Source organism: Etheostoma spectabile, chromosome 9 (genome assembly GCF_008692095.1).
Source record: "Etheostoma spectabile isolate EspeVRDwgs_2016 chromosome 9, UIUC_Espe_1.0, whole genome shotgun sequence".
Taxonomy (NCBI): domain Eukaryota; kingdom Metazoa; phylum Chordata; class Actinopteri; order Perciformes; family Percidae; genus Etheostoma; species Etheostoma spectabile.
This window is the reverse complement of record NC_045741.1, coordinates 14,002,867-14,012,470: the sequence shown is the minus strand read 5'-3', so window position 1 is coordinate 14,012,470 and position 9,604 is coordinate 14,002,867. Positions and strand designations below refer to the sequence as shown.

The window sequence follows — 9,604 nt, the reverse complement described above, 5'->3', positions numbered from 1 at the left end:
CCCTAGGTTTAATTTCACTGCCAGCTTTACTTTAGTTTATGTCTTAATCAACAAATTTAGACCCAGGATGGAGCTCTAGCCATTACATTTTGGGCATATATGCTCTTGTTTTAAACGTCCTGAAATTCTTGATGTATTTCATGGTACTATAGTTTTGTGTACACCTGTGAAGCAACTTGTAACTCTGGTTTTGAAAGATGCTACATAAGTCAAATTTCTTTTATCATATGTGATACCTTTGGGTTTTAAAATAAGTGATTTGAAGATGTTGTGTCAGGCTTAAGGAAATTGGGACTGCAAAACAATTTAATTGACCTATAAAATATTAGAAAAAACATAATCATAGAGAAGTTCATCTGCAGATTAATAGATAATTATGTTAAGGTAGTTTTTTTTCTTGTTCAAATCAAGAGTGGAGTTAGTTGTAGGTTGATTGTAAAGCCCTTTTGAGCAAGATTTGTGATTTTGGGCTATAGAAGTGAAATGGTGAAACTTGACTTACAATAATTGTAAGTTGCAAACTCATTTATACGATAAAATGTAATATATCTTTCAGGTTGTATGACCATTGCTAGATAGAAAAGGAATGCGTGACATTTACATGTAAACATTTCTGTCATGAGGAAACAAGGAACCTACTTGAGGTTTAAAGTCTAAAAGAAAATGCAAGAAGAAAATAATCTCTCATTTAGGCATTTATGTGACCTTTCTCTGCTCACCTCAACATGCAGTGTAGATAAGAAATAAGTTTTCATTCTACATCTTCATTACTTTAAATTTATCGTTTTTTGTTCTGAAGAATTCTGCATTTGTAGTTTATATTTTGTGTATATTCTCCTAGGTCTACAGATCTAGTATAGTATAGATGATCAGTATTTGACCCTTTTCTTTCTGTCTTTCTTTATTCAGTGCACAGTGCAGGTGAAGCTGGAGTTGGGCCACAGAGCCCAGCTAAGGAAGAAGGTAACATCAGAAGGCTTCACCCACGACTGGATGGTGTATGTCCGCGGGCCTGAGACCGGCGACATCCAGCACTTTGTAGAGAAGGTTGTCTTCCGCCTGCATGAGAGCTTCCCCAAACCCAAGAGAGGTGAGATAGAATGATAACAATATTTGAACATGTTTATTCTCATAGCATATGTCATAAAAATAGCTGATTAAGTGTTTTAGATGCTGCATAAAAGACATTAGGGCCGTTTTAGAAATCGCGTACTACATTCAAAAATGCAGTATGGAGTACCTATCATCAGTAGTATGCAGTTAAAATCGTTAAATCAATTTCTTATGCAGTATGCTAGGCCAGGCTGAGCCTTTGAACAAGCTGTTAAAGCACAAGTCAAAAAATGAACTCCCACCACTATTGGAAATGAAAAATCTAACTTATTGAGCTTGCCATTTTTTGTTTGTTTATGACTAGGTTTTGGGTAACGTTAACTTTTTTTGTCCGCGTGTGCACAGAGAGGATAGATATGCTTGCGCTTATGCCCTCTCGGGTACCGAAATTGGGCACCGTTTGAATTCCGCTGGTGTGCAAAAAAGTACCTAGTTCGGTACCCAATCCTATTTATGACCAATGTTTGTTTACTTTATAAGACACTGCATGGTTTAGCTCCCCCACCCCTTAAACTATTTATTCTAACAGCTCATGGTGACAACACAAACTTTTGAGGTCTTTGGAGGAGGTCAGGCTGGGCGGCTAGCCAGCAACTGGCAAGCACTAGCTGGCTGTCGCGTCAGCTTACGGAGCTTCTCAACTACGTCGGGGCAAATTTGCCATTCGCCTTACATTTTTGTAAAACTGCCCATATTCAAACTCTACATAAACTCTATAATGTAATTTTTTTTAGATCTCATTTTGTGAGCGACTTCAAGAAGTATTTTTCTCAGAATTGATTTAGTTAATAGATTTGTCTACTCCCTTTAACTAATTCTATAGATGAATGAGTTAATAGTTAATCTGCTTACTGCCATTGACATGTCTTTGTCTGTCTGCAGTATGCAAGGAGCCTCCGTACAAAGTGGAGGAGTCGGGCTACGCAGGCTTCCTCATGCCTATTGAGGTCTACTTCAAGAACAAGGTGAGATCAACCGCACACGGATAGTATGCTGTGTAGTTGCTGTATTTATAGAAAAGAAATGTTGGCAGTGGGCAAAAAATTTAAAGTTTTAGGAAATAAAAATTCAATGTGGTTTGAAATTTGTAAATTGATTTTTACATGTTGCAGGTGTTATATTATGGAATCTTCTAAAAATGAACGCGGATATAGTACTCGTGAACTGCCCGGAAATATTAACAAACAAAAAACATTACATACACTACCGGGAGGTAAAATAGAAAGCTAGCCGTCTTGACCAGGTTAATTCCTCAACTAGATAATTAAACTGTCTGTTTCTTTTTGTATAATGTTACAGAAATCAGGTTATTGTCCGATCCCAAGAATAATCAGATTACATTAAGCACATGTAGATTGTTTAAGTGGAACACAGTGATGGTTTAAAATCCTTGTTTGACCATTTTTTGGGGTGAATGGCTTCACTTTAGACAGTTGTACTAACACAATCCAGAAGGAGTTATACATGCACTTAGTCAATCAGAAGGCACGATTGTGTTAGTACAATTTTAGTGAGAGGGACATTTCTCTCTTTAAGTGAAAGAAATAAAATGAACACACACACTATTATACTGGCACCTTTAGGTACCCATGAGCCATTGACACAAATGACGAAAGAAAGAAAGACCCACTTTACTCTCATAAGATAAGGACAATGCTTAAGAGGTATGTGTACATCAGTGAACCATTGTCTCCTGCAGCTCTTTATAGTATTAAACCTCTGGACTGCACCCAAAATATTACATCCTCCTCTTAAGTGCAATTAATTTGTATAGAATGGACAATTCTGTCAACAAGATCAAGGAAATACTTAAAAGGTGAGCAAGCAGAGTGTAACTATCAGGAACCAATAATCCATCTGCGTTTATGTGAAGACATTTTGTTTTCTCTCAAGCATGACTTAAAGCCTTTTCCTCAGCGTTAATTGTCCACTTCTCCACAGTTTCTCTCAGGAATGTAAGTTGATTCTTATCAGTGTGTCTGCTCTGGCTGTGTCTCTGTTTTCTTGACTTCCTGGGTGATAGTTCCTTCATTCAGCTTTTATCTTTTTGTTGAAATATGTCGATATTGAGAAGTGTAATACAGAAAGACAAACAGAAATTAAATGGTCTCACTCACACTGTTAGAGGAGGTTTAAGCCGTGTTTTATCCTCTTGTCATCCTTCAGGAGGAGCCAAAAAAGGTGTGTTTCAACTATGACCTATTTCTCAACTTGGAAGGCAACCCACCAGTCAACCACCTGCGCTGTGAGAAGCTCACCTTCAACAACCCCACCAAAGAATTCAGGAGAAAGCTGATCAAAGCCGGAGGGGTGAGGCTGCCTGACACACTGGGTGGTTCACTGGACTCATGACTAAATGAGTGACTAGGAATCAATAGCAACTACTAAATGACATATTACATCATTCATTTTGAAGTGGGAGAAACTGCTGGTTCTGGAAATGGTTTTTTTCTCAGTGCAGGATATCTGCAGGTCTTGACATTTGTTATCTCCTGCCCACCATAGATTGTTAGTTATACAACATTTTGTATCTGATTGCAGATTGTTAAGAGATGCTGTATGCGTGTAACTTAACAACAAAAAGTTGGATTGTTGCAACACTCAATTGTGCATGTAGGAGGCTGTTCAATCCTTCCATGTGGAGTTTTAGTCAGTCACCAGACCTACAGCAAACACTGTCACTTCTGCCAGCTACAGTAGCAACTGACCGTTTTTACAAAAACTGAAATGAACCTAAATTAAGTTATTTTTAGTTTATTGAGCCATCAAACCATTTGATGTCACTTATTGTAATTGTGTTGTTCACGTTAATTAAATCAATTATATCATTGGAAATTAAAGTTAGATGCTGCTGGGAAGTGCTAAAACATGTGATAATATATAAAGCTAGACCATATTGTCCCTACTGGTTATTAATCAGTTAGTATTGAATTTATTTTTGTGAATCCTGCAAAAATCCTTTCAGTGTTACTTCACATGGTAACCAGAGACCGCATAATGTAACAATCGTATAGCTTTGTTAATACCACCAGTTTGGACTGATTTGACTGTTTCAAAGAAATCCCTTTTCTTTTCTTTTTTTTCCATAAGTTTGGCATGGGGGACCGTAGCTATGTGAGAAGAATACAGTCAGAGCGTTTGCAAATATACAATTTTTGTCGTTGAGTTTGTGGACAAAAGTCGTCACAGCTGAGTTCATCCAAAATTACCCAGAATTTGAAGGTGAAGATGTTAGCTGCAGTCAGTTTTCTCAACACCAGGTTGCATTGCAATTTCAAAAAGGTTCTTGCACATCAGAAAGTCTTAGTGGCGGGTGCTTAAAAGAATTATTCATCTTTTGGACTGATGATTCAAGCCTTAGACATGCTCCAACAGTGAGTCACAAAACCTTTGTCTTTGGGCGGGGGGAATAAGTCTTTTAAAAAGCCTGCTTCTGTCTTCAAAGTAAATATAGACCCTGGACACTATGAGAATTTACAGTGTACAGGTGCTGGTCATGTAATTAGAAAATCATGAAAAAGTTGATTTATGTCAGTAATTCCATTAAAAAAAAAAAAAAAGAAGTGAAATTTGTATATTCATTCATCACACACGGTGACATATTTCAAGTGTTCATTTCTTTTAATTGTGATGATCATAACTGACAACTAAGGAAAATCCCAAATTCAGTATCTCAGAAAATTACTTAGACCAATACAAAAAAAGGATTTTTTGAAATGTTGGCCTACTGAAAAGTATGAACATGAAAAGAATGACCATGCACAGCACTCATTACTTAGTTGGGGCTCCTTTTGCCTGATTTACTGCAGCAATAGGGCGTGGCATGGAGTTGGTCAGTCTGTGGCACTGCTCAGGTTGCTCTAATAGTGGCCTTCAGCTCTTCTGCGTTGTTGGGTCTGGCGCGTTGCATTATCCTCTTCACAATACCCCATAGATTTTTTTTTTTTATAGGGTTAAGGTCAGGCAAGTTTGCTGGCCATTTAAGAACAGGGATACCATGGTCCTTAAACCAGGTACTGGTAACTTTGGCACTGTGTACAGGTGCCAAATCCTGTTGGAAAATAAAATCTGCATCTCCATAAAGTTGATCAGCAGCAGAAAGCATGAAGTGCTCTAAAACTTCCTGGTAGACAGCTGCGTTGACCCTGCCCCTCAGAAAACACAGTGGACCAACCGAGCAGATAACATGCCATCCCAAACCATCACTGACTGTGGAAACTTTACACTGAACTTAGAGCAACGTGGATTCTGTGCCTCTCCTCTCTTCCTCCAGACTCTGTGACCTTGAGTTCCAAAGGAAATGCAAAATGTACTTTCATCAGAGAACATAACTTTGGACCACTCAGTAGCAGTCCAGTCCTTTTTTATCTTTTAGCCCAGGTGAGACGCTTCTGACGCTGTCTCTTGTTCAAGAGTGGCTTGACACAAGTAATGCGACAACTAAAACCCACGTCCAGCTGGGAAGAGGCCTCGGGGAAGACCCCGGACTAGGTGGAGGGATTATATCTCCAACCTGGCCTGGGAACACCTCAGGATCCCCCAGTCGGAGTTGGTTGATGTGGCTTGGGAAAGGGAAGTTTGGGGTCGCTTTCTGGAGCTGCTGCCCCCGCAACCCGATACCAGATAAGCGGCTGAAGATGGATGGATGGATGGATGGATGGATGAAACCCATGTCTTGCCTACGTCTGTGTGTGGTGGTCCTTGAAGCACTGACTCCAGCTGCAGTCCACTCTTTGTGAATATTCCCCACTTTTTTGAATGGGATCTGTTTCACAAGCCTCTCCAAGGTGCGGTTATCCCTATTGCTTGTACACTTTTTTTCTACCACATCTTTTCCTTCCCTTCGCCTTTCTATTAATGTGCTTGGACACAGAGCTCTGTGAACAGCCAGCCTCTTTAGCAATGACCTTTTGTGTCTTGCCCTCCTTGTGCAAGGTGTCAATGATTGTCTTTTGGACAGCTGTCAAGTCAGCAGTCTTCCACATGATTGTGTAGCCTACAGAACTAGACTGAGAGACCATTTAAAGTCCTTTGCAGGTGTTTTGAGTTAATGAGCTGATTAGCGTGTGGCACCAGGTGACTTCAATATTGACCCTTGTCACAATATTCTAATTTTCTGAGAGACCGAATTTGGGGTTTTCATTAGTTGTCAGTTATAATCATCACAATTAAAAGAAATGAACATTTGAAATATATCACTCTGTGTGTGATTAATGAATATAATATACACATTTTAGTTTTTTGAATGGAATTATTGACATAAATCAACTTTTTCATGATATTTTAATTATATGACGCGTGCCCGCGCACACAACACATAGGATCTACACAGAAGTTCCATAACTCTTGTCTCTTTAATTTCAGGTAATGGTGGTTCCTGAGGGGGCTGAAGCAGTGTCGAGGCCCAGTCCAGATTACCCGATGCTCCCCACCATCCCTCTTTCTGCCTTCTCAGATCCCAAGAAGACCAAGACATCTCATCTGTCAAAGGTAGGTTAAATTGCCAGCTAGAAAATGCCATTTTAGGTATCTCACTAGCACTGTCAGCTTGCTCATCCATTGTATTTAACCAGAAAGTGTCATAACTATTGATCATTCCAGTCAGTTTTTTTGAAGGATACGGAGAAAAATTAAACAAACATTGTGCAAAATCATTGAATCTGTGTTAAGAACAATCTGACTGAGGCTTTTAATCATGACCATCTGTTTTTGCGCATCTGTATGCAGAATTACTCAGCCAGCTTATCTGCCAGTTGATGGGACACAAAACTGATCGGGTTGCATTGTTGCCACAGTTGTTTTTTAGACTAATTACTGACAGGATAATTGTTTTGCCAGAAATTCACACTGACCGAAGTGCTTAGTTTGACATCTCCTTCACAGTAAATAATGTGATACATTACAGACTAGACTGGCCTGACCTTAACAAGGTCTTTGTGCTTCGGTTTCCTTTTTACGAGGCTTTCGGCTCTAAGAGCAGATTGTGGGTGACAGTGCTTTTGTTTTCTTTTTCCAGGAGCCGAGCAAAGAGGGAAGTGGTGGCAGCAGCAAAGGACCCAAACCGCACAAACTGACCAAGGAGCACCGTGAACGGCCCCGAAAAGACTCTGAGAGCAAAGCCACGTTGAAAGGAGACAACGACAGAGACGGAAGCAGCAAGAGTGGGCGTGATCCGTCCTCTTCGTCATCTTCAAAAAAGCCGTTGGAGATCAAAGTGAAAGATGAAGTTAAAGTTCAACCCAAGGCTGCCTTCAAGGAGCCTAAACTCACCCTGAAGGAGTCAAAGATGGAGGGCATGTCCCCTAAAGGAGGGGGGGCTGGTAGCGGAGGGGGGGGTGGGGGAGGAGGCGGGGGAGGGCCCGCAGAGCCCAAAGCCCCGGGGAAACGACCCTCTATTGTCGAGTCTCCCAAACCCAGCGCAAAGAAGCAGAAAAAGGGCAGCTCAGAAGGGCCGAAGGGGCCGACCGTTGTTGCCTTCACAGGAACTTCTCCTCGTGTCTCCTCCTCCTCTGCAGCCAGCCAGCCGTACGCAGAGAAGAAACCTCCCAAAGAAAAAGGTCGCTGGGCCAAAGGCACGCAGGAGCCGAAGGAGCCCAAAAAACTTCCAGAGTCAGAAGAGTCAAATTCAGAGGATGAAGCATCGTCAAAGTCAGAGGTATGTCGGCTTCACAAGAGCCACATTTTTTTTTTTTTGTAAAGGAATTCATAATGTCATGCTTATCAAAAATGTCATAGTTATGATCATTATTATATTTCATATTAAGAGCTGCAACTAAAGACAATTATGACTTTATATGAAGATTGTTTTCTCATGTAATCGATTATTTGTCAGAATTTAGAGAAAATACCTGACATTTCTTTAAGCCCAGTGTACATCACATAAGACTAAGAAAAGCAGAAAACCTGTGCAAATAAGAAATTCAAACAATGCTATGTATTTTTGCTGCGATTATCAAAACATTAGATGATCTATCATTTCAGCTCTAATTACGTGCTAATTAGTATTTTTATCCATGTTACACAACTGACAGTAGTTTTAGATTGGTCCTTTTAATTTCAAATCTTTGATTTTGAATATCCATGTTTCCCAAAAATCAAGTCAGGAAAATAACGGCACAATACTCACCTCCTGCATTGATCCTAAACTCAAGCCTTATCAGCCCATTTCTCTTTTTTTGTCCTATCAACTTTCTGTCCATTTCTTTCCTCCCTTTTTTTCTTTCTTGTCATTATCTCCTTCTCCTCTTACAGCAATCTGCCCCTTCCAGTCCTTCTAATTCCAGTTCGAGCTCTGACTCCAGTTCAGATTCCGACTTTGAGCCGGGACAGAAACAAGGACAAGGTAGCGAGTCCACTCATTAGTTTCATCACAGAGAGGAGCGTTAATTAATTATTGTTTCAAGTTTTCTGAGGGTAGAAGATTGAGGTGAGTTGTGTAATAGTTTGTGTGACTCTGTCCTCTTCTTCCAGGTCCTCTACGATCGATGGTGGAGGAGATCCAATCGGAAGAGTCAGATGATGACGACAGCAGCTCAGAGGAGGAGACGCCCATCAAGACCAACCCCCCCAACCGTGACTCTCGGTCAGTCGCCCTATTTGGTCATCAGTCAGATACAGTGGTCCTAGATTGCATTGTAACACAAATTCAACCATGCTTCTGCTAAAACACACATTTACCTCAAACGTTGCACTCTTTTCCCTGCCGGCGACTGGGTCCAATCTCACCTCTTGAGTTTTTTTGAGGTATAGAAGTGCCAGCGGTATGGTCAAACCTCGTTTGTTTTGCTACAGGAGAGTGACAAACAAGTTTATGATGTACCGATTGCAAAGCTTTCATTCAAAATAACCTAATTTCAAGGAAATATGCAAATGAATGTGCTTTTCCATACACCACTATGCAATGCAAATATTTGGAGTGATGAGCGTCAAGATCAACAACTGGTGGCACAAACGATCCAGTCGCTTGCCATTAAACTATTGCAGAAGAAGAGGGCGCAACAAGATGGCGTATTTGAAAAAGCTTAGCTTAAACCTTGAACAAATAAACATTGGTAAAAACCTTATTAAAATATGACATTTATGTATGTTTCATGTAAGTAATACATAAAATACATACATAGATTACTAGTTACTGTCATTTGAAAGTAATTTGTTATATTACTGTCTAAATTGTAATGCTTTACCCTACTTTTGCGTTACTTTTGAGTCCCTTTCAGCAAAATAACAGTGGAAGGAAGCTATGACTTGGCAGGTAGCTTGTTAATTTCCCCATGGGATCACTAAACAACGTCACGTGTTGGGACACAGATGTGGTCCTTACTGTCTATGGTTCTGTCTCTGACCATGGAAACAGTGACATGACGGCTCGCTTCAACGCAGTGAAATAACTCCTGAAAGAAATTGTCATGTTGCAAATGTATCGGTCCTTGCAGTCTTCTCAACCATCAAGTCCAGCAACAGAACATTTTTGCGTTTAATTCCTAAAAAAAAA

At 40.1% G+C, this 9,604-nt stretch overlaps 1 protein-coding gene and 1 long non-coding RNA gene across 3 annotated transcripts in view; one reads left to right on the top strand and one right to left on the bottom strand.

The window, feature by feature from the left end:
- Positions 1–6,335, bottom strand: part of LOC116694987 (uncharacterized) — a 22,395-nt gene extending 16,060 nt beyond the window's left edge. Inside the window, exon 1 of the long non-coding RNA XR_004333326.1 lies at positions 6,216–6,335. This is a non-coding gene — a long non-coding RNA (uncharacterized LOC116694987). The remainder of the gene's footprint in view (positions 1–6,215) is intronic.
- The window catches only part of LOC116694964 (protein ENL), a 20,408-nt gene that overhangs the window by 4,652 nt on the left and 6,152 nt on the right, over positions 1–9,604 (top strand). For both annotated transcript variants that reach the window (XM_032524944.1, XM_032524943.1), the window contains exons 2-8: positions 910–1,090; positions 1,996–2,078; positions 3,280–3,423; positions 6,478–6,603; positions 7,130–7,768; positions 8,365–8,455; positions 8,584–8,695. In XM_032524944.1, the coding sequence (XP_032380835.1) occupies positions 910–1,090; positions 1,996–2,078; positions 3,280–3,423; positions 6,478–6,603; positions 7,130–7,768; positions 8,365–8,455; positions 8,584–8,695 (1,376 nt within the window). The remainder of the gene's footprint in view (positions 1–909; positions 1,091–1,995; positions 2,079–3,279; positions 3,424–6,477; positions 6,604–7,129; positions 7,769–8,364; positions 8,456–8,583; positions 8,696–9,604) is intronic.